This window comes from Oncorhynchus nerka, linkage group LG8, assembly GCF_034236695.1.
Source record: "Oncorhynchus nerka isolate Pitt River linkage group LG8, Oner_Uvic_2.0, whole genome shotgun sequence".
Taxonomy (NCBI): domain Eukaryota; kingdom Metazoa; phylum Chordata; class Actinopteri; order Salmoniformes; family Salmonidae; genus Oncorhynchus; species Oncorhynchus nerka.
In genome coordinates this window covers 25760383-25785873 of record NC_088403.1, presented here as the reverse complement: position 1 = coordinate 25785873, position 25491 = coordinate 25760383, and the positions used below count along the sequence as shown (strand labels likewise).

General features: G+C 43.7%; 1 protein-coding gene across 2 annotated transcripts; it reads left to right on the top strand.

Moving 5' to 3' along the window:
* The first annotated feature begins 886 nt into the window (after positions 1-886).
* On the top strand, positions 887-24063 carry LOC115133011 (glycogen debranching enzyme-like). Of its 2 annotated transcripts, none has more exons than XM_029665826.2 (5): positions 887-2319; positions 3144-3262; positions 22588-22727; positions 23168-23230; positions 23435-24063. In XM_029665826.2, exons 1-5 carry the CDS (start codon positions 2199-2201, stop codon positions 23550-23552), a joined length of 561 nt encoding a protein of 186 aa, XP_029521686.1. In that variant the 5' UTR covers positions 887-2198; the 3' UTR covers positions 23553-24063. The 2 variants fall into 2 exon arrangements, 1 of the variants encoding a protein (XP_029521686.1); XR_003864165.2 differs by having other exon boundaries at positions 899-2319; positions 23016-23230.
* Positions 24064-25491: the final 1428 nt, after the last annotated feature.

The window sequence follows — 25491 nt, the reverse complement described above, 5'->3', positions numbered from 1 at the left end:
GTCGTCTCTGCTGTGTTATGGACGTCCCCAATTCCAACAACTGGCTAAAGCTGTGGAGGACCTTCAAAGATGTCCATGTTGTCTGTCAACTACCTGTATTTTATTTAGGACAAACGAGTGTGCATGTTTTTAGAAATTACAAGGCCTACTTATTCAATGTTTCCCAATAAAATGTTCAAGTTTGTTTTAACCCACATTGCATGGAAACACCCAGCTCAGCCGGGGAGAGACCAACAACCATGCTCCTCTAGGCCTTACATCCACCACCACCTCAGGTCAGTTTGTTTCACCTGCAATAATAGGGATGTGATTTAGACCCATGTCAACCATGGATTAGTTTCTCCTGGCCCATAGATTACTTTAAGGGTGAGGAACCATCTAACCTCGTCCCCAGGGCTATTGCGAATATAATCTTGGGATGTCAACGATTGAAAGTCGGATTTTGTGAGAGCGACTATACTGAAGTATTTCATTGAATGTTTGCGAATCACACGATTGTGAGGTTAGGGGTGTGATTTGTCACCACAGCAGATTAGGATATTAACACAGCGGTTTAGGTGAATTAACATAGCAGGTTAGGAAAAGGGTTAGGGTTAAGCTAATGCTATAGTTGTCAACTGTTGTCCCCGACGCGACTGCTAGATGGAGCTGTAAGCCTAAATCGACTCCCTCTAGCCTCAACAGTAGAAATGTAAACAAACCATCTGTGGCCACAAATCATGTCTGTTTTAGGATACTCCATTATTGCAATAGACCCGCTCATACAGAGTGATTGCTATGTTGAATCACCGTTCTTATATTGTATGCTTCCTTCTATAGCACAATTTCGATCTTTATGTCCGAGAAGGGTGCTTTAGACCCATTTTAGAGGAGCGGGAATAACTTGAATAAAATGATCCCAATAATCTTGCGCTGGGTCTTACCTTGTCACTAGTGTTGGCGCTACAAATGATTGTCACTCCTGTGCTTGTAACAGTAATGCGCCCTCATCTGCCCTGGAGTGTTGTAACTGGTTGAGGAGTTTAATGTTGAGCGCTAGAACTGCATCGTGGGAAATGTAGTTTATAAACACCTTGCGGACTACCAGCCTAAATTGGGACCTATCACCGGGAAACATCCAGTGGTGTGGAGATATTTCACCAGAGGACAACTTGGCATTTGACCAGGAAATGCATTTGATGAGCCAGACTGACATTTCCTGGCCCACAACGGCTGGGTGATGTCAGATGACCCCCTGACTAACTTTGCAGATCCAGGTCAGCTGATAGTTCAGTAGTATTTAGGTTCCAGGCCAGCTGCTAGTGCTGTTGTAACTGTGGTCTAGTTTCGGCCTGTAATTGTCATATCCAGTCTATACCAAAAGGGGGTGGTAAAGATTGACCTTTCCCTGAGAAATGTGACTCTTTTTAGTTTTAGATATCATTGATATTTCTAACTCTTCTATTTCATCCCTGTCTGGCTCTACCTTGTACTTGAGGGGAGAGCTGATCTGCTGGGGAGACGGCCTGAAGCTGTGCTGCTGAGGGGAGAGCTGATCTGCTGGGGAGACAGCCTGAAGCTGTGCTGCTGAGGGGAGAGCTGATCTGTTGGGGAGACGGCCTGAAGCTGTGCTGCTGAGGGGAGAGCTGATCTGCTGGGGAGACAGCCTGAAGCTGTGCTGCTGAGGGGACAGCTGATCTGTTGGGGAGACGGCCTGAAGCTGTGCTGTTTAGGGGAGAGCTGATCTGCTGGGGAGACCGCCTGAAGCTGTGCTGCTGAGGGGAGAGCTGATCTGCTGGGGAGACAGCCTGAAGCTGTGCTGCTGAGGGGAGAGCTGATCTGCTGGGGAGACAGCCTGAAGCTGTGCTGTTTAGGGGAGAGCTGATCTGCTGGGGAGACCGCCTGAAGCTGTGCTGCTTAGGGGAGAGCTGATCTGCTGGGGAGACGGCCTGAAGCTGTGCTGCTGAGGGGAGAGCTGATCTGCTGGGGAGACAGCCTGAAGCTGTGCTGCTTAGGGGAGCGCTGATCTGCTGGGGAGACAGCCTGAAGCTGTGCTGCTGAGGGGAGAGCTGATCTGCCAAAGCCTCTACCCCTTCACTTTTCCCTTCCCATCTCTTGCCCTCTTATTCTCTATCTCCAACCTCACTCTTTCTCCCTCCCCAAAATTCCCTATGTTGCATTGTGTGCCCTGGTGTGAGTGGTGTGGCTCTATGTAGTACATGCTGGAGAGAACTCGCAAGCTGAAGCCAGACCTGTATATGGTGGCTGAGCTGTTCACGGGCAGTGAGGAGCTGGACAATGTCTTTGTCACTAGACTGGCCATTACCTCCCTCATCAGAGGTAAGAGCCTGGGAAATGCACATAATCTATAGCCTGACTGCCAGTCTATTTGTGAAATCAAGCCAACTCCTTGACAATTAGGAAATGAGTTGAGCATTGGAGTGGACCAGAGCACATACAGATCTGGGACCAGGCTACATAATCTGGTAGAAATGGAAAAATAAGTTAACTGTTTCTGTTTTGCTTCAACAGTTGGGTATTGCCTTTGTTCATGGTATATTGATACACATGAAATTAAATACATCTGCAATTGATTGTCTCTTGGCTAAAAGGGACTGTTGGTGGTAATATTAGAAGTGAACTATGAATAAATTGACAGATTCATTCAGCTCGAGTGAGTTTTCTTATTAATGACCATATTGGCTATAACCATTTGCCTGTTTTATCTAGTTGCTATAATAACAATCTCTCTCGGTCTCTTTGTCCGTCTCTGTTCCTCAGAGGCCATGAGTGCAGGAGATAGTCACCAGGAGGGTAGGCTGGTCCACACGTTTGGTGGAGAGCCTGTGGGCTCGTCTGAGGCTGGGCTGAACGAACGTCTAGTGCCTTCTATCGCCCATGCCATGTTCCTCGATGTTACCCATGACAACGATTTTGTCCAATTCAAAAACCTATCAGTATAACTCCTTGTAACCCCTACTGCCTCTGATCTGGCAGAATCACTGTATTTGTGAATGTTGGAGTGTGACCCTGTTTGTAAATTTAAAAAGCAACCAAAAAGTGGTGTTTGCTTAATGTGAGGAATTTGATGTATAGCTTTTACTTTTACTCAAGTATAACAATTGTATTTTTTTCCACGACTGTACAAAATCTTTAAAAAAGAGGTGGTGGTTCTGGAGGCCAGGACTGTGGAGAAGATCGGATCGCTGTGTCAAACCAGAAAGACAGGAACGACATCAACAGTCTGCCGAAGCACACTGTAGAGATCAGAGAACACATCCAGGTAACATGAGAACAGCACCATAGAATTACAACTTTACCTCCCAGCTAGGGTTACAGGCATGTCTCTATATGCCTGGCATGTGATTGTACACAATGGGCAATTTTAGTTTATAAGACATGAGAACCCGGGTTTTATTGTGTGATAATGAAGGGCTGTTCTTAGACCTGATGTTTTGTGCTTGGGCACTTCAGTCTATACACATGTACAGTGGGACAAAAAAGTATTTAGTCAGCCACCAATTGTGCAAGTTCTCCCACTTAAAAAGATGAGAGGCCTGTAATTTTCATCATAGGTACACTTCAACTATGACAGATAAAATGAGGGGAAAAAATCCAGAAAATCACATTGTAGGATTTTTTATGAATTTATTTGCAAATTATGGTGGAAAATAAGTATTTGGTCAATAACAAAAGTTTATCAATACTTTGTTATATACCCTTTGTTGGCAATGACAGAGGTCAAATGTTTTCTGTAAGTCTTAACAAGGTTTTCACACTGTTGCTGGTATTTTGGCCCATTCCTCCATGCAGATCTCCTCTAGAGCAGTGATGTTTTGGGGCTGTTGCTGGGGAACACGGACTTTCAACTCCCTCCAAAGATTTTCTATGGGGTTGAGATCTGGAGACTGGCTAGGCCACTCCAGGACATTGAAATGCTTCTTACGAAGCCACTCCTTCGTTACCCGGGCGGTGTGTTTGGAATCATTGTCATGCTGAAAGACCCAGCCACGTTTCATCTTCAATTCCCTTGCTGATGGAAGGAGGTTTTCACTCAAAATCTCACGATACATGGCCCCATTAATTCTTTCCTTTACACGGATCAGTCGTCCTGGTCCCTTTGCAGAAAACCGCCCCAAAGCATGATGTTTCCACCCCCATGCTTCACAGTAGGTATGGTGTTCTTTGGATGCAACTCAGCATTCTTTGTCCTCCAAACACGACGAGTTGAGTTTTTACCAAAAAGTTATATTTTGGTTTCATCTGACCATATGACATTCTCCCAATCTTCTTCTGGATCATCCAAATGCTCTCTAGCAAACTTCAGACGGGCCTGCTCACCGTTCTTGTGATCATTTTGTCCCCACGGGGTGAGATCTTGCGTGAGCCCCAGATAGAGGAAGATTATCAGTGGTCTTGTATGTCTTCCATTTCCTAATAATTGCTCCCACAGTTGATTTCTTCAAACCAAGCTGCTTACCTATTGCAGATTCAGTCTTCCCAGCCTGGTGCAGGTCTACAATTTTGTTTCTGGTGTTCTTTGACAGCTCTTTGGTCTTGGCCATAGTGGAATGTGACTGTTTGAGGTTGTGGACAGCTGTCTTTTATACTGATAACAAGTTCAAACCGGTGCAATTAATACAGGTAACGAGTGGAGGACAGAGGAGCCTCTTAAAGAAGAATTTACAGGTCTGTGAGAGCCAGAAATCTTGCTTGTTTGTAGGTGACCAAATACTTATTTTCCACCATAATTTGCTAAATAAATTCATTAAAAATCCTACAATGTGATTTTCTGGATTTTTTTCTAATTTTGTCTGTCATAGTTGAAGTGTACCTATGATGATAAATTACAGGCCTCATCTTTTTAAGTGGGAGAACTTGCACAATTGGTGGCTGACTAAATACTTTTTTGCCCCACTGTACATTAGTTATATTCCTTTTAAAGGCACTGCCAGTACCATTATTTCTACTGGAACTGTCCAGCAACATGATAGCAAGATTGTGAAGCATGCTGATGTCACTGGTAAGGGCCGCAGTGAATTTGTTAATTTGGTAGTGTGATATTGTTCAGGTAAGGATACACTGTCCTGGCCTCCCGGGTGGCGCAGTGGTTAAGGGCGCTGTACTGCAGCGCCAGCTGTGCCACCAGAGACCCCGGGTTCGCGCCCAGGCTCTGTTGTAACCGGCCGCGACCGGGAGGTCCGTGGGGCGACGCACAATTGGCCTAGCGTCATCCGGGTTTGGCCGGTAGGGAAATCCTTGTCTCATCACGCACCAGCTACTCCTGTGGTTGGCCGGGCGCAGTGCGCGCTAACCAAGGTTGCCAGGTGTTTCCTCCGACACATTGGTGCTGCTGGATTCAGGGTTGTGTTAAGAAGCAGTGTGGCTTGGTTGGGTTGTGTATCGGAGGACGCATGACTTTCAACCTTCGTCTCTCCCGAGCCCGTATGGGAGTTGTGGCGATGAGACAAGATTGGGTTGTGTATCGGAGGACGCATGACTAAACAATTGGATACCACGAAATTGGGGAGAAAAGGGGTAAAAATTCAAATAAAATATTTTTTAAAATAATAATACACTATTGAGGTTGTCCCAGTTACCCTATGTATCAAGTGTTGAAGGAGTGGCCCGTGCGTCCATGTAATATGATCTGAATGGGTCGTAAATCATCACACCTACTCTAAGACAAATGATACACATGGCCTGTGGGTGACAAGTCATGGCTCATCCTATATAACTACTGCTTTACACTCAGTTTCTATTCATATACCGTCTATGCACATTACACACCATACATACACTGAGTATACCAAACATTATATATGTATATACACACACACATATACAGTACCAGTCAAAAGTTTGGACACCTACTCATTCAAGAGTTTCTTTATTTTTACTACATTGTAGAATAATAGTGAAGACATCAAAACTATGAAAGAACATATGGAATCATGTAGTAACCAAAAAAGTGTTAAACAAATCAAAAAGTATATTTTATATTTGAGATTCTTCAAAGTATCCACCCTTTACCTTGACAACTTTGCACACTGCATTCTCTCCAACAGCTTCATGAGGTAGTCACCTGGAATGCATTTGTGGAATTTCTTTCCTTAATGCATTTGAGCCAATCAAACCCTACAAGGTAGGGGTGATATACAGAAGATAGCCCTATTTGGTAAAAGACCTAGTCCATTTTATGGAAAGAACAGCTCAAATAAGCAAAGAGAAACGACAGTCCATCATTACTTTAATTAAGACATGGTCAGTCAATCCAGAACATTTCAAGAACTTTGAAAATTTCTTGAAGTGCAGTTACAAAAACCATCAAGCTCTCTATGATGACCGCCACAGGAGTTACCTCTGCTGCATAGGAGAAGTTCATTAGTTACCAGCCTCTGAAATTGCAGCCCAAAAAAATGTTCAAGTAACAGACATCTCAACATCAACTTTTCAGAGGAGACCTCGTGAATCAGGCCTTCATGGTTGAATTTCTGCAAAGAAACCACTACTAAAGGACACCAATAAGAAGCCAATAAACATGAGAAATGGACATTAGTCAGGTGGAAATCTGTCCTTTTGTGGGGAGTAGGTGAACGGATGATCTCACATGTGTAGTTCCCACCGTGAAGCATGGAAGAGGTGTGATGGTTTAGGGGTGCTTTGCTGGTGATACTGCCAGTGATTTATTTAGCATTTAATGCACACTTAACCAGCATGGCTACCACAGCATTCTGCAGCGATACACCATCCCACCTGGTTTATGCTTATTGGGACTATCATTTGTTTTTCAACAGGACAATTAAAAAAACATCTCCAGGCTGTGTAAGGGCTATTTGACCAAGAAGGAGTGCTGTGGAGTGCAAGTGGAGTGCTGCATCAGGTGACTTGGCCTCTGCAATCACCTGACCTCAAACCCAATTGAGATGGTTTGGGATGAGTTAGACCGCAGAGTGAAGGAAAAGCAGGCAACAAGTGCTCAGCGTGTGGGAACTCCTTCAAGACTGTTGGAAAAGCATTCCAGGTGAAGCTGGTTGAGATAATGTCAAGATTGCCTTCATGACAGCTTTGAACAAAGGGTGGCTACTTTGAAGAATCAAAAATCGAAAAATATATTTTGTTTAACACTTTTTTTGGTTAATACATGATTCCAAATGTGTTATTTCATAGTTTTAATGTCTTCGCTATTATTCTACAATGTAGAAAATAGTACAAATAAAGAAAAACCCATGAATGTGTAGGTGTGTCCAAACTTTTGACTGGTACTGTATATAAATTACGGCGACTGATATTACTCGTTCTGATATTTCTTATATTTTTTATTTCTTTATACATTTTTGGTATTATGTTTGCATTATATAAGCATTTTGCTGCACCTGTGATAACATCTGCAAATTTGTATACTCGACTGATAAATTTGTATCTAATTTGAAGTACAACTTACAGACTGTAGTTTACTGTTGAGAGTTAGAATGGTAGAATACACAAGGTGCAGTTTTGAAACTTGGTTGTGCATCAGCAATTTGCCTCATGTTATATGTTACTCATTGACAGGCACTCAATTAGCCCATGTCAGTTAACCTTTTTGTTAGCTGGCTAGACTAACTAGACCAATTTATCTAAATTTGTAGTCATCATGGCCGAATTACCGTCCGGGAACACTGGGCACGTGCCCAGGGGCCCAGACCTCCAGGGGGGCCCCCATTGAGTTTCTTAGTCACTCTCATTCAGGTATCATATTAACATGGCATAAGTCATGTCAACATATGTAGAATTGCTGGAAAATAGCTTTTAAAACTGCAAAAAATGTCTCCCCAAACCATGGCAAAATGTGTAGAATTTCAGGAAATTAGCTCCTAAACAACAAAAAGTTATTTAAAGCAAATGTATGGGTGTTCCTTTTGTTAATAAAATAATTTTGTTGCGAACAGATCCATCTGTGTGTATTAAATTAGAGTTTTTAATCCCAGTACTGAGTTAATATGTAGCGGCTAATCATTTAGTCCATTATTTTTTTCATTCCGTACCACTGTTCCTACCAGCAACCCCTAGTTGAACACACTGACCTAGTTAAATAAAGGTATAAACCAATTTTTGTAAAAAATGTCATCTTTCCTTTCTGTTAATTTTTTTACCTGTTATTATTATTATTTTTGATTTTTTTACATTTAGCTCATTAAATTACTTCACCCATCAGTGATGATAAAGCAGGCATGCAAGTTATTTACATATGTGATGGACAGACAAGTGTAGCCTATGACGCAAGATGCGATTGAAATTTTACGGGTGGAGAGAGAGAGTTGAGGAGTAGGCTTGAAGCGCTGGGCATCTTGTTATGACATGCAATTGTCTTAATTGGGTCCACAGTATTATAACTAGAAGGAGAGGCTTCTATGGAGGAACTTTGAATGTCCTTTGAGCTTGCTGCTAGCTAAAAAAAACTTGTGTGAAAAAGCGGCACCAGAATTCAAAAACACATCTTACGATTTTGGAGTTAGTATATCCAAGTTGAAAGGTGATGACTAGGGCTATATTATTCTGAACTAGCATTGAAAAAAGTGAATCAATTTTTCCCTAGCTAATTAAAAATCTCTCCTATCTTCTGAACCACGCTTGTAACGTCAGTACAGTAGCCTATGGTAACACTAGTACAGTAGCCTATGGTAACACTAGTACAGTAGCCTATGGTAACACTAGTACATTAGCCTATGGTAACGCTAGTGCAGTAGCCTATGGTAACGCTAGTGCAGTAGCCTATGGCAATGCTAGTACAGTAGCCTATGGTAACGTCAGTACAGTAGCCTATGGTAACGTCAGTACAGTAGCCTATGCGTCAGAGGGGGGAGGGGCAGGTAGCCTAAACACGCGCACACACTGGCAAAGATTTTCAGCTTGCAGGCCGATACTGGAATACATTTCTGAGTGACAGAGTGAGGGCTTTGCAATGCACTTTGCTGCATTTTTTGTGGGACTAGGAACCTAAAAGAACATGATTAACCGGTTCCCATGTTTTAAAAATAATGGTTCTGTTCCGGAACAGTATGGACTACTTTCATTTTCATTTATGTTCCTTAAAAATGTTTGTTATTTTACAGTGTTCTGTTCCCTGAACCGGTTCCAACCCCTGATTGTATAGCTAATAGGCTATGTGTTTTTAGATCGACTGAGGTGAATGAAGCTACAGCAACTAATGTGATAATGGTTGGGCTAATTTCTGCTTGCTTTTTTCTGTTCTCCAAATATTATTTGAGAGTTCTTCAATTGTGTAGAAATGCTGTAAATGAGCTTAAACTTTCTTAAAATGGTTACACACACACGTTTTGTTCTTCTATCCTCGTGAAGACCTAAAATGTATTTCCATTCAAAATCCTATTTTCCTTAACCCTAGCCCAAACCCTAAACCTAACAACTAACGCAGTACACTAACCCTAATTCTAACCCTAATCTTAAACCTAACGACAAAACTCAAAATAGCCTTTGTCCTCATGGGGACATAGGAAAGGATTTTCCTTGTTTTACTAACCTTGTGGGGACTTTGGGAGATTTTAGGTCCCCACAAGGATAGAAGAACGAACGCATCCACAGTGCTAGCTGTGCTACTAGAGATTCTGGTTTCGAGTCCAGGCTCTGTCGCAGCCGTCTGCGACTGAGAGACCATGGGGTGGCAATTGGCCTAGTGTCGTCCGGGTTAGGGGAGGGTTTGGCCTGCAGGGAAGTCCTTGTCCCATTGCGCACTAGCGACTCCTGTGGCAGGCCAGGTGCAGTGCATGCTTACATGGTTGCCAGGTGCCCTGTGTATCCTCTGACACATTGGTGCGGCTGGCTTCCGGGTTAAGTGGGCATTGTGTCAAGAAGCAGTGTGGCTCTAGACCTTCGCCTCTTCTGAGTCCTTACGGGAGTTGCAGCAATGGGACAAGACTGTAACTACCAATTAGATACCACAAAATTGGGAGAAAACAGAGTAAAAATGAATAAACAAACACACACAGTACCTTCAGAAAGTATTCAGACCCCTTGATTTATTCCCCACATTTTGTTACGTTACAGCCTTATTCTAAAATGGATTAAAACACTACTCCTCAGTAATTTACTACACACAATACCCCTTTATGACAAAGTGAAAACAGGTTTTTAGAAATTTTGGCAAATGTATTCAAAATAGAATCATAAATACCTTATTTACATAATTATTCAGACCCTTTGCTATGAGAGTCGAAATTGAGCTCAGGTGCTTACTGTTTTCATAGATCACCTTTGAGATGTTTCTACAACTTGTTTGGAGTCCACCTGTGGTACATTCAATTGATTGTATATGATTTGGAAAGGCACACACCTGTCTATATAGTGTCCCACTGTTGACATGTCTGTGCATGCGAGAACAGAAATCAAGCCATGAGGTCAAAGGAATCCGTAGAGCTCCGAGACAGGATTGTGACGAGGCACAGATCTGGAGAAGGGTACAAACAATGTCTGCAGCATTGAAGGTCCCCAAGAACACAGTGGCCTCCATAATTCTTAAATGGAAGAAGTTTGTAACCACCAAAACTCTTCCTAGAGCAGGCCACCCGGCCAAACTGAGCAGTCAGGGGAGAAGGGCCATGATCAGGGAGGTGACCAAGAACCCAATGGTCTCTCTGACAGAGCTCTAGTTCCTCTGTGGAGATGGGAGAACCTTCCAGAAGGACAACCATCTCTGCAGCACTCCACAAATCTGGCCTTTATGGTAGAGTGGCCAGACGGAAGCCACTCCTCAGTAAAAGGCACGTGACAGCCGACTTAGTTTGCCAGAAGGAACTGTTAGGGTTGCGTCAATTCGAATCTGGTATCAGAACAAGTTATGAGTTTCTGAGTCACTGATTGTACAGTGCCTTGCGAAAGTATTCGGCCCCCTTGAACTTTGCGATCTTTTGCCACATTTCAGATATAAAACTGTATTTTTTGTGAAGAATCAACAAGTGGGACACAATCATGAAGTGGAACGACATTTATTGGATATTTCAAACTTTTTTAACAAATCAAAAACTGAAAAATTGGGCGTGCAAAATTATTCAGCCCCCTTACGTTAATACTTTAGCGCCATCTTTTGCTGCGATTACAGCTGTAAGTCGCTTGGGGTATGTCTATCAGTTTTGCACATCGAGAGACTGACATTTTTTACCATTCCTCCTTGCAAAACAGCTCGAGCTCAGTGAGGTTGGATGGAGAGCATTTGTGAACAGCAGTTTTCAGTTCTTTCCACAGATTCTCGATTGGATTCAGGTCTGGACTTTGACTTGGCCATTCTAACACCTGGATATGTTTATTTTTGAACCATTCCATTGTAGATTTTGCTTTATGTTTTGGATCATTGTCTTGTTGGAAGACAAATCTCCATCCCAGTCTCAGGTCTTTTGCAGACTCCATCAGGTTTTCTTCCAGAATGGTCCTGTATTTGGCTCCATCCATCTTCCCATCAATTTTAACCATCTTCCCTGTCCCTGCTGAAGAAAAGCAGGCCCAAACCATGATGCTGCCACCACCATGTTTGACAGTGGGGATGGTGTGTTTAGGGTGATGAGCTGTGTTGCTTTTACGCCAAACATAACGTTTTGCATTGTTGCCAAAAAGTTCAATTTTGGTTTCATCTGACCAGAGCACCTTCTTCCACATGTTTGGTGTGTCTCCCAGGTGGCTTGTGGCAAACTTAAATGACACTTTTTATGGATATCTTTAAGAAATGGCTTTCTTCTTGCCACTCTTCCATAAAGGCCAGATTTGTGCAATATACGACTGATTGTTGTCCTATGGACAGAGTCTCCCACCTCAGCTGTAGATCTCTGCAGTTCATCCAGAGTGATCATGGGCCTCTTGGCTGCATCTCTGATCAGTCTTCTCCTTGTATGAGCTGAACGTTTAGAGGGACGGCCAGGTTTTGGTAGATTTGCAGTGGTCTGATACTCCTTCCATTTCAATATTATCGCTTGCACAGTGCTCCTTGGGATGTTTAAAGCTTGGGAAATCTTTTTGTATCCAAATCCTGCTTTAAACGTCTTCACAACAGTATCTCGGACCTGCCTGGTGTGTTCCTTGTTCTTCATGATGCTCTCTGTGCTTTTAACAGACCTCTGAGACTATCACAGTGCAGGTGCATTTATACGGAGACTTGATTACACACAGATGGATTGTATTTATCATCATTAGTCATTTAGGTCAACATTGGATCATTCAGAGATCCTCACTGAACTTCTGGAGAGAGTTTGCTGCACTGAAAGTAAAGGGGCTGAATAATTTTGCACGCCCAATTTTTCAGTTTTTGATTTGTTAAAGTTTGAAATATCCAATAAATGTCATTCCACTTCATGATTATGTCCCACTTGTTGATTCTTCACACAAAAATACAGTTTTATATCTTTATGTTTGAAGCCTGAAATGTGGCAAAAGGTTGCAAAGTTCAAGGGGGCCGAATACTTTCGCAAGGCACTGTATACTATGTAGTTATATTAGCTAAGCAATAAATGGCAAATGCAATTTTCGTATATTACGGGTACGCTGTAACACCACGCAGGGCAGTACAGAGAACTGGCCAACACCCTAACAGTATCTTCTTTAATACTCTGACAGAAGTAGTTCCTGCTTCCGAGCTGGCCTGTCAGAGTAGAGAGACTGTGTGGTTTTTGACGTTGGCGCCCAGACTGGTCCCAGCCCCACAGCGCTCCAGATTTCCGGATCTGCTACTGAGTAGATTAGCTCTGGTGGCCCCACACCCTGGTTGCTACATCCATTGCACAGCTCCTGTTTTTGTGTTATTCTGTATTTTTCCATCACGTTCAAGGCCCATGGCCCTGAAGCTGTTGACACCCTAGATTAGTTACAAATCACACTATGCTGCACAATGTCACAAGTCACGCTATGTTGCACAATGTCTATCAATGTATTAGCCACACATAATGCTTCAATTATAGTCCTAGAGTAGGGCCTTTAAACACTGTCTTTTTAAAACCAAACCTCACAATCCCCCTTTTCACACCCCTATGGGTGTGAATAAAAATTCAGCAATGAATCATATAAAAGCTACAAAGTTTAATATACAGTGGGGCAAAAAAGTATTTAGTCAGTCACCAATTGTGCAAGTTCTCCCACTTAAAAAGATGAGGCCTGTAATTTTCATCATAGGTACACTTCAACTATGACAGACAAAAATTAGGAAAAAAATTCCTGAAAATCACATTGTAGGATTTTTAATGCATTTATTTGCAAATTATGGTGGAAAATAAGTATTTGGTCAATAACAAAAGTTTATCTCAATACTTTGTCATTGCCAACAAAGGGTATATAACAGAGGTCAAATGTTTTCTGTAAGTCTTCACAAGGTTTTCACACACTGTTGCTGGTATTTTGGCCCATTCCTCCATGCAGATCTCCTCTAGAGCAGTGATGTTTTGGAGCTGTTGCTGGGCAACATGGACTTTCAACTCCCTCCAAAGATTTTCTATTGGGTTGAGATCTGGAGACTGGCTAGGCCACTCCAGGACCTTGAAATGCTTCTTACGAAGCCACTCCTTCATTGCCCGGGCGGTGTGTTTGGGATCATTGTCATGCTGAAAGACCCAGCCATGTTTCATCTTCAATGCCCTTGCTGATGGAAGGAGGTTTTCACTCAAAATCTCACGATACATGGCCCCATTAATTCTTTCCTTTACACGGATCAGTCGTCCTGGTCCCTTTGCAGAAAACAGCCCCAAAGCATGATGTTTCCACCCCCATGCTTCACATTTACATTACATTTAAGTCATTTAGCAGACGCTCTTATCCAGAGCGACTTACAAATTGGTGCTTTCACCTTATGACATCCAGTGGAACAGCCACTTTACAATAGTGCATATAGGTATTTTAAGGGGGAGGGAGGGAGAAGGATTACTTTATCCTATCCTAGGTATTCCTTAAAGAGGTGGGGTTTCAGGTGTCTCCGGAAGGTGGTGATTGACTCCGCTGTCCTGGCGTCGTGAGGGAGTTTGTTCCACCATTGGGGGGCCAGAGCAGCGAACAGTTTTGACTGGGCTGAGCGGGAACTGTACTTCCTCAGTGGTAGGGAGGCGAGCAGGCCAGAGGTGGATGAACGCAGTGCCCTTGTTTGGGTGTAGGGCCTGATCAGAGCCTGGAGGTACTGAGGTGCCGTTCCCCTCACAGCTCCGTAGGCAAGCACCATGGTCTTGTAGCGGATGCGAGCTTCAACTGGAAGCCAGTGGAGAGAGCGGAGGAGCGGGGTGACGTGAGAGAACTTGGGAAGGTTGAACACCAGACGGGCTGCGGCGTTCTGGATGAGTTTAATGGCACAGGCAGGGAGCCCAGCCAACAGCGAGTTGCAGTAATCCAGACGGGAGATGACAAGTGCCTGGATTAGGACCTGCGCCGCTTCCTGTGTGAGGCAGGGTCGTACTCTGCGGATGTTGTAGAGCATGAACCTACAGGAACGGGCCACCGCCTTGATGTTATTTGAGAACGACAGGGTGTTGTCCAGGATCACGCCAAGGTTCTTAGCGCTCTGGGACGAGGACACAATGGAGTTGTCAACCGTGATGGCGAGATCATGGAACGGGCAGTCCTTCCCCGGGAGGAAGAGCAGCTCCGTCTTGCCGAGGTTCAGCTTGAGGTGATGATCCGTCATCCACACTGATATGTCTGCCAGACATGCAGAGATGCGATTCGCCACCTGGTCGTCAGAAGGGGGAAAGGAGAAGATTAATTGTGTGTCTGCATAGCAATGATAGGAGAGACCATGTGAGGTTATGACAGAGCCAAGTGACTTGGTGTATAGCGAGAATAGGAGAGGGCCTAGAACAGAGCCCTGGGGGACACCAGTGGTGAGAGCACGTGGTGAGGAGACGGATTCTCGCCACGCCACCTGGTAGGAGCGACCTGTCAGGTAGGACGCAATCCAAGCGTGGGCCGCGCCGGAGATGCCCAACTCGGAGAGGGTGGAGAGGAGGATCTGATGGTTCACAGTATCGAAGGCAGCCGATAGGTCTAGAAGGATGAGAGCAGAGGAGAGAGAGTTAGCTTTAGCAGTGCGGAGCGCCTCCGTGATACAGAGAAGAGCAGTCTCAGTTGAATGACTAGTCTTGAAACCTGACTGATTTGGATCAAGATGGTCATTCTGAGAGAGATAGCGGGAGAGCTGGCCAAGGACGGCACGTTCAAGAGTTTTGGAGAGAAAAGAAAGAAGGGATACTGGTCTGTAGTTGTTGACATCGGAGGGATCGAGTGTAGGTTTTTTCAGAAGGGGTGCAACTCTCGCTCTCTTGAAGACGGGAGGGACGTAGCCAGCGGTCAGGGATGAGTTGATGAGCGAGGTGAGGTAAGGGAGAAGGTCACCGGAGATGGTCTGGAGAAGAGAGGAGGGGATAGGGTCAAGCGGGCAGGTTGTTGGGCGGCCGGCCGTCACAAGACGCGAGATGTCATCTGGAGAGAGAGGGGAGAAAGAGGTCAGAGCACAGGGTAGGGCAGTGTGAGCAGAACCAGCGGTGTCGTTTGACTTAGCAAACGAGGATCGGATGTCGTCGACCTTCTTTTCAAAATGGTTGACGAAGTCATCTGCAGAGAGGGAGGAGGGGGGGAGGGGGAGGAGGATTCAAGAGGGAGGAGAAGGTGGCAAAGAGCTTCCTAGGGTTAGAGGCAGATGCTTGGAATTTAGAGTGGTAGAAAGTGGCTTTAGCAGCAGAGACAGAGGAGGAAAATGTAGAGAGGAGGGAGTGAAAGGATGCCAGGTCCGCAGGGAGGCGAGTTTTCCTCCATTTCCGCTCGGCTGCCCGGAGCCCTGTTCTGTGAGCTCTCAATGAGTCGTCGAGCCACGGAGCGGGAGGGGAGGACCGAGCCGGCCTGGAGGATAGGGGACATAGAGAGTCAAAGGATGCAGAAAGGGAGGAGAGGAGGGTTGAGGAGGCAGAATCAGGAGATAGGTTGGAGAAGGTTTGAGCAGAGGGAAGAGATGATAGGATGGAAGAGGAGAGAGTAGCGGGGGAGAGAGAGCGAAGGTTGGGACGGCGCGATACCATCCGAGTAGGGGCAGTGTGGGAAGTGTTGGATGAGAGCGAGAGGGAAAAGGATACAAGGTAGTGGTCGGAGACTTGGAGGGGAGTTGCAATGAGGTTAGTGGAAGAACAGCATCTAGTAAAGATGAGGTCGAGCGTATTGCCTGCCTTGTGAGTAGGGGGGGGAGGTGAGAGGGTGAGGTCAAAAGAGGAGAGGAGTGGAAAGAAGGAGGCAGAGAGGAATGAGTCAAAGGTAGACGTGGGGAGGTTAAAGTCGCCCAGAACTGTGAGAGGTGAGCCGTCCTCAGAAGGTATGGTGTTCTTTGGATGCAACTCAGCATTCTTTGTCCGCCAAACACGACGAGTTGAGTTTTTACCAAAAAGTTATATTTTGGTTTCATCTGACCATGTTACATTCTCCCAATCTTCTTCTGGATCATCCAAATACTCTCTAGCAAACTTCAGATGGGCCTGGACATGTACTGGCTTAAGCAGGGGGACACGTCTGGCACTGCAGGATTTGAGTCCCTGGCGGCGTAGTGTGTTACTGATGGTAGGCTTTGTTACTTTGGTCCCAGCTCTCTGCAGGTCATTCACTAGGTCCCCCCGTGTGGTTCTGGGATTTTTGCTCACCGTTCTTGTGATCACTTTGACCCCACGGGGTGAGATCTTGCGTGGAGCCCCAGATCGAGAGAGATTATCAGTGGTCTTGTATGTCTTCCATTTCCAAGTAATTGCTCCCACAGTTGATTTCTTCAAACCAAGCTGCTTACCTATTGCAGATTCAGTCTTCCCAGCCTGGTGCAGGTCTACAATTTTGTTTCTGGTGTTCTTTGACAGCTCTTTGGTCTTGGCCATAGTGGAGTTTGGAGTGTGACTGTTTGAGGTTGTGGACAGCTGTCTTTTATACTGATAACAAGTTCAAACAGGTGCCATTAATACAGGTAACGAGTGGAGGACAGAGAAGCCTCTTAAAGAAGTTGTTACAGGTCTGTGAGAGCCAGAAATCTTGCTTGTTTGTAGGTGACCAAGTACTTATTTTCCACCATAATTTTCTAATAAATTCATAAAAAATTCTACAATGTGATTTTCTGGATTTGTTTTCTAATTTTGTCTGTCATAGTTGAAGTGTACCTATGATGAAAATTACAGGCCTCTCTCATCTTTTTAAGTGGGAGAACTTGCACAATTGGTGGCTGACTAAATACTTTTTTTGCCCCACTGTACCTTCATGTCCCCCATTCGATCCCACTATGTACTAGATTGGCTACCAGCCACCTAGGAACTTAAAACCCTCATTTCAAAAGAGAACAACAGCTCATTTAAAAACGGAATAAAACTGTGTTAAATTTGAGTCCCCCTTTTGACACCCCCTAGGGTGTCACTCATTATCCTTTATTTCAGCGGTCCCAACATAGTAATATGTTAATAGCATTTCATGAAAATAATCAAGTTTATTATTCTTTTTTTTTTACAGAAACACAGAAAACAATCAACAACTGATATATGCTTTTCGAACTCCCCCTTTTGACAACCACAAGGGTGTCATACTCAGAATACAAAGGTTAAAAGAAACACACATTTATTGTATAAAGAATTTTAAAAACTCTTTAACACCCTATGACTAAATCTTATACATCCAATCACGCCTCTATTTTTATTAGAATATTAAAAAACACACCTATTTTTATTAGAAATACTTATTGTTATCCAAATCCAACCTAATAGAAACCAATACATGCATTTACACTGGCTGCTGTAGGCCAACATCAGAATCATAACTCTTCTTATCAGGATTTTCGTTACCGTCTTAATCAAAGAAACAGTCTAGCATCAAAACAAGATACAACCTAGAATCTCCAAACATCAAAATGTTCTCATCAAACAGGCTTCTCTATGTGAAGTATACGGATTCATTCATCTACTAGGTCTGAGGTATGTATTCATCATTCCACTGGTCAGAGCTTGGAATCGGTCCGTATCTCACCATCTGTTGTGTCATTGATTTCTCCAGAGTCCTGGAAATGAGAACCTTTCACACCAGGGATCAAACAACATTCACACAGAACCAAAACACTCATACAGGTGAAGGTTGCCCACAACACAGTGATTATGACATTTTTCCATTTCCCAAACACACTGTCAATCCAAATAGTCAGATGTATCCACCCCAGAGTTCTGCCAGCTCGTGAGCTAGGGTGGATAAACCAGCCAGGGCCTTGGTCACTGATCCATCCGGAGCCGTGTCATCGGGGATGAAATTACAACATTCTGCTCAGAACCTCATACACCCCCCACCCATTTAGCCAGTGACATATCCAAGACTATTCTATCCTGTCATCCCATCAACCTAGTTGCAACTGGGAAGAAGATGCTTGATTCCAATCCAGAACTCATTAGGTAACCCCCTTGGAACTCCAATGCTATCAATGTAAACTCTATTGTCAAAAGATCCTGATGGAGCACTGCTTCTCTCTCTTCTACCTGGCTCTGGGTAAGAGTAACGACTCTTTCCTATGGCAAGTTCTATGTTCTTACTTCCCCTACGTCCCATCCGTGTGTGATGTAGCGAGCCATACAATAATAATATCCTCCTGTAACTGTGATTGACTTATTTCAGCAATTTCTGGATGTAATCGGCACCTGGGGACACAGATATCACAGATCAATGCAATGTCATTGTTCAGCTCCCTGCCCTCTTGAACAGCTTTACCATACAGGCCATTCCCCTAGGTGAACAATTCCATCAAATGGAAAGGGAATGGTTATGAACTGAGGTTTTGCTGAGGCGCAGGCCTAACATTCTTCTTTCGCTACTGATCTGGCTTTACTGAATCCATTCTAACCATAGGTTAACCAGTTTCCACCTCAATCTCTTCCTTAAGATCTTTCGTCTGTACTATCCTCACCGGCCCTTGGCTCTGGACAACTCCACGGTCAGTATCTGCTTTGTCAGGGGCTCTGCTTGTATTCTGGCTGACTATAGAGCTACCATCTGCCCTAACATCTTCTTCCCGGAATGGCACTAGGTTATCAACTGAAACCCTTACTTTCACTACACTCCATCTTCAGCGGGGAGGAGATGTTGTTGCCTACCCTCACCACCTGGGGGCGGCCCGTCAGGAAGTCCAGAACCCAGTTGCACAGGGCGGGGTCGAGACCCAGGATCTCGAGCTTGATGACGAGCTTGGAGGGTACTATGGTGTTGAATGCCGAGCTGTAGTCGATGAACAGCATTCTCACATAGGTATTCCTCTTGTCCAGGTGGGTTAGGGCAGTGTGCAGTGTGGTTGAGATTGCATCGTCTGTGGACCTATTTGGGCGGTAAGCAAATTGGAGTGGGTCTAGGGTGTCAGGTAGGGTGGAGGTGATATGGTCCTTGACTAGTCTCTCAAAGCACTTCATGATGACGGAAGTGAGTGCTACGGGCGGTAGTCGTTTAGCTCAGTTACCTTAGCTTTCTTGGGAACAGGAACAATGGTGGCCCTCTTGAAGCATGTGGGAACAGCAGACTGGTATAGGGATTGATTGAATATGTCCGTAAACACACCGGCCAGCTGGTCTGCGCATGCTCTGAGGGCGCGGCTGGGGATGCCGTCTGGGCCTGCAGCCTTGCGAGGGTTAACACGTTTAAATGTCTTACTCACCTCGGCTGCAGTGAAGGAGAGACCGCATGTTTTCGTTGCAGGCCGTGTCAGTGGCAATGTATTGTCCTCAAAGCGGGCAAAAAGTTATTTAGTCTGCCTGGGAGCAAGACATCCTGGTCCGTGACTGTCAGTGGCAATGTATTGTCCTCAAAGGGCAAAAAAGTTATTTAGTCTGCCTGGGAGCAAGACATCCTGCCGTGACTGGGCTGGGTTTCTTCTTGTAGTCCGTGATTGACTGTAGACCCTGCCACATGCCTCTTGTGTCTGAGCCATTGAATTGAGATTCCACTTTGTCTCTGTACTGACGCTTAGCTTGTTTAATAGCCTTGTGGAGGGAATAGCTGCATTGTTTATATTCGGACATATTACCAGACACCTTGCCCTGATTAAAAGCAGTGGTTCGCGCTTTCAGTTTCACGCGAATGCTGCCATCAATCCACGGTTTCTGGTTTGGGAATGTTTTTATCGTTGCTATGGGAACGACATCTTCGACGCACGTTCTAATGAACTCGCACACCGAATCAGCGTATTCGTCAATATTTCCATCTGACGCAATACGAAACATGTCCCAGTCCACGTGATGGAAGCAGTCTTGGAGTGTGGAGTCAGCTTGGTCTGACCAGCGTTGGACAGACCTCAGCGTGGGAGCCTCTTGTTTTAGTTTCTGCCTGTAGGCAGGGATCAGCAAAATGGAGTCGTGGTCAGCTTTTCCGAAAGGGGGGCGGGGCAGGGCCTTATATGCGTCGCGGAAGTTAGAGTAACAATGATCCAAGGTTTTACCACCCCTCAATGTATGTTGAAAGCACTGTTTGTGGGTGTAATGAACATTGCCAACATGCAAAGAGTTGTTAAAGTGGCAATCAACAGTAGAAACAATAACAAAGTAATTGCCCCATCCCTGATCCAGTAAAAAGCAGAGTTATGGGGCTGGAGAATGTAACTTCTCCCAAATTCATAGACAGTGATATGGAAGCAAGGACTGATCATCCATGATCCAAAATCAGTTTTGACCGTGTTTTGAGGGTAGAGTGTTTGTTTACATTTTCTTTGTTTACAAATATTGAAATAAAACCAGCTTATTTTTGGGGTTCTCATGGGTACGGCAGTTGAACTAATAAGTTAATGAGGCATTTATAAGTTATATTCTTCAAGAATCAATGGGTACATATCATAAATGTATACGTCCAAAAATGTATGTAGCAACTACGGATTGCCACTTTAATGGATCAGTGGTTCACCTACCAGGGCCTTGATGGGCTCAGCAACAGTAACCGGGGATGGTAGTGTAATGAAACACGTTTTAATTGGGAGAACATTTCTTTGGGACCATCAGGTGAACATCAGTCTTCAGGGATGTCCCAGGAACTAGACAAAAAGCTCCAGGGGACCATGAGAGAATGTCCTGTGTTTTAAATGTTCTTGGACACAGGAATGTTCTTCCAATGTTCCAATGAAACATATTGTCCTCCAAACCCTTAGAAAGCTGGACACATGAATGATCTTGTAACATCCCATGAAACATGTCTGGAACAGTAATATTTTAAATAATGAAAACATGGTAACCATGTTATGGGTAACTTCCGTTTGACATGAAGGGAATGGGGGGGTGTTGACTTTTTTTTTTGCCCCCTCCCCACACATACATTTTTCAAGAGAAATGTGTTACTTTGGCAAACACACTTTCAGTTTAGTGGGCAGTGTTAACTGTGAACCCTTATTCCAGAAACAAGCGATCAAAAAAACGACTATTTGTTGTGATGTCAGGCCTATGTAATGAATGGTGAGACTACTTCCTTAATAGATGATAAATTATACCGTTTTGAGAAAGGTACTCTAAGTTCTGGCCTGTAAGTTCTGTAAGTTCTGGCCTGGTGCACCAACCGTAATGTCATGTTAAGCCTACAGTGTGTTCACAACCATGATAAACCAATAACATGTCTACTTAGTGATAATCAATATACAGACTTTGCTGCGGATTCTGGTAGAGAACACACTGTAGGCCTAACATCGCTGTCATGTGAAGCCTACAGCGTGTTGTATGCGAAGCTATTGCAAATAACAGTTTAGAGGGTGTTAATTTTGATCAATCTTCTCATTAATGACAAATTATACTGTTTGATGGAGTGATTTTAATTTTAGATGACTATTTTAAGCTTTGATGGAGTTAGTGCATTTTGCAAGAGAAATGTGTTTGCTTTGGAAAACTCACTTCAGTTTAGTGGGCTGCGTCAGTTTGTCTCCATTCATTGAATGCCGAAGGAAACTGCAATCCACATGAGCAAAACTGGTATCCAAATAACTGTATAGCCAGTTAGCCTAGTAATTTCTGATTGTTTTCAAACTAAATGCAAATGCTAAACAGTTTTTTTTTAACAGATATAACTATCACAAGACAGTTTTTGCAAAATAGTGGAACCACTCTCTACATGAGACACAAATAGCAATTGTCCAAAAACATTTATCTTTAGCACCAACATGTAAACGCCATTTGCATAATTGTTAACCTTGGCCTACCCCGGCCAAACCCGGCCTGAGACAATTGTACGCTACCCAATGGGACTCCCAATCATGGCCGGTTGTGATACAGCCTGGAATCGAACCAAGGTCTGTAGTGACGCCTCTAGCACTGTGATGCAGTGCCTTAGACCGCTGTGCCACTCGGGAGCCCAAGTTGCATTGGGCAGAATATCAGATCTCACAACGATTGGAGGAGTGTTTAACATTACCAGTGTATCACCAATACTCAGATTATCATTATTTAGAGACCACCCCCAAAGTTAGACTTTTATTGCCTTTAGGGGAGCTCATGTCTTAATCTAGGGAGCTGTGCCCCCCCCTGGCTCTCCTGTAATTCACACCCTGATTACAGGTAACATTACAAAAACATTCTCTCTCCTTAGAATTGTTTGCTGGGATGTCTGTACCTTGTACCTACTTCTCTCTGTGTTCTCCAGGCTTCAGAGCTGTTCACAGTGGATAGAGTCTGGGGAGGCACGAGAGATGGCAGAGCAGAAGCTACTCGGTCCCCTGGGAATGAAGACGTTGGTCCCCTGGGAATGAACACTACTTATGACCAGGACCCATGGGGAATAGGGTATAATTTCAGACACAACCACAGACATGTTTTGTCCACACATTCACATACAGTACATCATTCTTCTTGTGTTGTTGCTTTATTTAGACACATCAGATCAGAAGAGAAAGGTGAAAGATAGAGGACAAACAGTTATCAAATTGACAGCGTAACAAAGATTCGCTCCCCAGCAATACTCAGAAGACGTCTGTGTTACTCACTAGACTAGACCCAGCTGTTGCACCACACTCAGACTTTCATTCTTAACCCACAGTTAACATGTTATCTATTTTCTTTCCCCTCATGAAGTGACATGAAGTACTGTGGTGTCTATGATAGCGCTCTGGATAGCGAGGATTTCAATGTCGTTCGGGGCTTCAAGTACCACTAAGGATCTGTTAATGCACTTACAGCCCACATAAACATTTCTTAGTAACTAGGAACTGTACTTTTCCAAGAAGATGGGAGATCTACGGCGAGACTGTTCACCTAGTGAAGAGGAGGCTTAACATCTGCTTGGAGAGGTAAGACACAAGCCAAAGAATGTAAGTGATACTATAACATACTATAACGTTCTCAATTGTTTAAATGGTAAATGACCTAAATGGTCACAGGATGGAATGTTATTTTTGAGTCAGAAGCACATTACATTTTTCCATTGTTTCACTCAATTGATATGGTTGATTGTAATTGTCACGTAATCAATATTTTCTCTTATCACCTACAAGATTGTCTTGGAAGGGTCTACTTGAACTGACCAATGGCAATGGCCAGTACTGTCCCTTCAGCTGTGAGACCCAGGCCTGGTCCATCACCACCTTACTGGAGGTCCTACAACATTTATAGATGGAGAATATTTTCTCCTCTTTTATTTTCTACTTCTCTCTTCTCAACACATTACAGTTTCAGCCACTCAGTTTTCAAAAATATTAAACTTATGACAGTATTTTTAGTGAAGACATTTTAAACATGATCTCATACTCCATAGCTGGAACCTGGTGTCTATCTAAAATAAAAAACAGCCTTTAACAACATAAGAAATCTCTAAACCCCTCAATCTCTTTGTTACATCTGGATATTATGCCAATGTGTGTTTGTATAAATGTGTCTTGCATGGTCAATGTAGGCCTAGTCAATACATCTTGAATTGCTTTGAAATCTTGTAGACTATAATCTTTTAGTACTTTCAAAGTACTTTTTTCTTAATTGCTGTCTCATACCATAGCCTATATCGTTTTGCCCTGATGACTGATGAGACAAACTGTGAATCAGAAATATCAAATATTTTGTGAAAATCTTATCTATAAATCCACATGCTACACCACCGACCACTTTAATAAAAAATAATAAAAAATTGTTCCAGTTTAAACTTGTATTCATAATACCAGTAGAAATAAATAATTTGAAATAATCCTCTTTTGCTGTTTTCTGCATAGTCATGATGATTCAGCCACTCTTTTCTGCATAGTCATGATGATTCAGCCACTCTTTTCTGCAAAGTCATTGTTTATTCATTCTCTCACTGGAATCTCCTACAGTTTGTTATTAGATACTGGTAATGGCATTGTCCAATGTATTGATGTTTTTCTCCGCCCATTTAGGTGTGGAAAAAAAGGAGACGCACATCGTCTTAGTCACACACACAACATGCCTTAACTCCAAACACACCACAAAGAAGGAGAAGATCATGGGGGAAAACACAGTCTGATGTACAGAACACTGTACAAGCATTATAAACAACCGCACCTGCACATCTTTATTCATCACACACATTCCTGAGTGAACCACAACCGCTCAACCATACCTGCCCACACATTGAACCAGTCACTAAAACAAATAAACACACTTAAACACCTGCATGTACATCGTCAATCAACACACATTCCTGAGTGAACGAAACCCACCAAACCACACCCAGACACACATCGGAACACCTGACCTACTTAACGTACACTACCGTTCAAAAGTTTGGGGTCACTTAGAAATGTCCTTGTTTTTGAAAGAAAAGCACATTTTTTGTCCATTAAAATAACATCAAATTGATCAGAAATACAGTGCAGACATTGTTAAAGTGGTAAATGACTATTGTAGCTGGAAACGGCTGATTTTTAATGGAATATCTACATGGGCGTACAGAGGCCCATTATCAGCAACCATCACTCCTGTGTTCCAATGGCATGTTGTGTTAGCTAATCCAAGTTTATCATTTTAAAAGGCTAATTGATCATTGGAAAACCATTATGTTAGCACAGCTGAAAACTGTTCTGGTTAAAGAAGCAATACAACTGGCCTTCTTTAGACTAGTTGAGTATCTGGAGCGTCAGCATTTGTGGGTTCGATTACAGGCTCAAAATGGCCAGAAACAAAGGACTTTCTCTGAAACTCATCAGTTTATTCTTGTTCTGAGAAATTAAGGCTATTCCATGCGAGAATTTGCCAAGAAACTGAAGATCTCGTACAATGCTGCATACTACTCCCTTCACAGAACAGCACAAACTGTCTCTAACCAGAATAGAAAGAGGAGTGGGAGGCTCCGGTGCACAACTGAGCAAGAGGACAAGTACATTAGAGTGCCTAGTGTGAGAAACCGACGCCTCACAAGTCCTCAACTGGTAGCTTCATTAAATAGTACCCGCAAAACACCAGTCTCAACGTCAACAGTGAAGAGGTGACTCTGGAATGCTGACCTTCTAGGCTGAGTTGCAAAGAAAAAGCTATATCTCAGACTGGCCAATAAAAAGTAAAGGTTAAGATGGGTAAAAGAACACAGACACTGGGCAGAGGA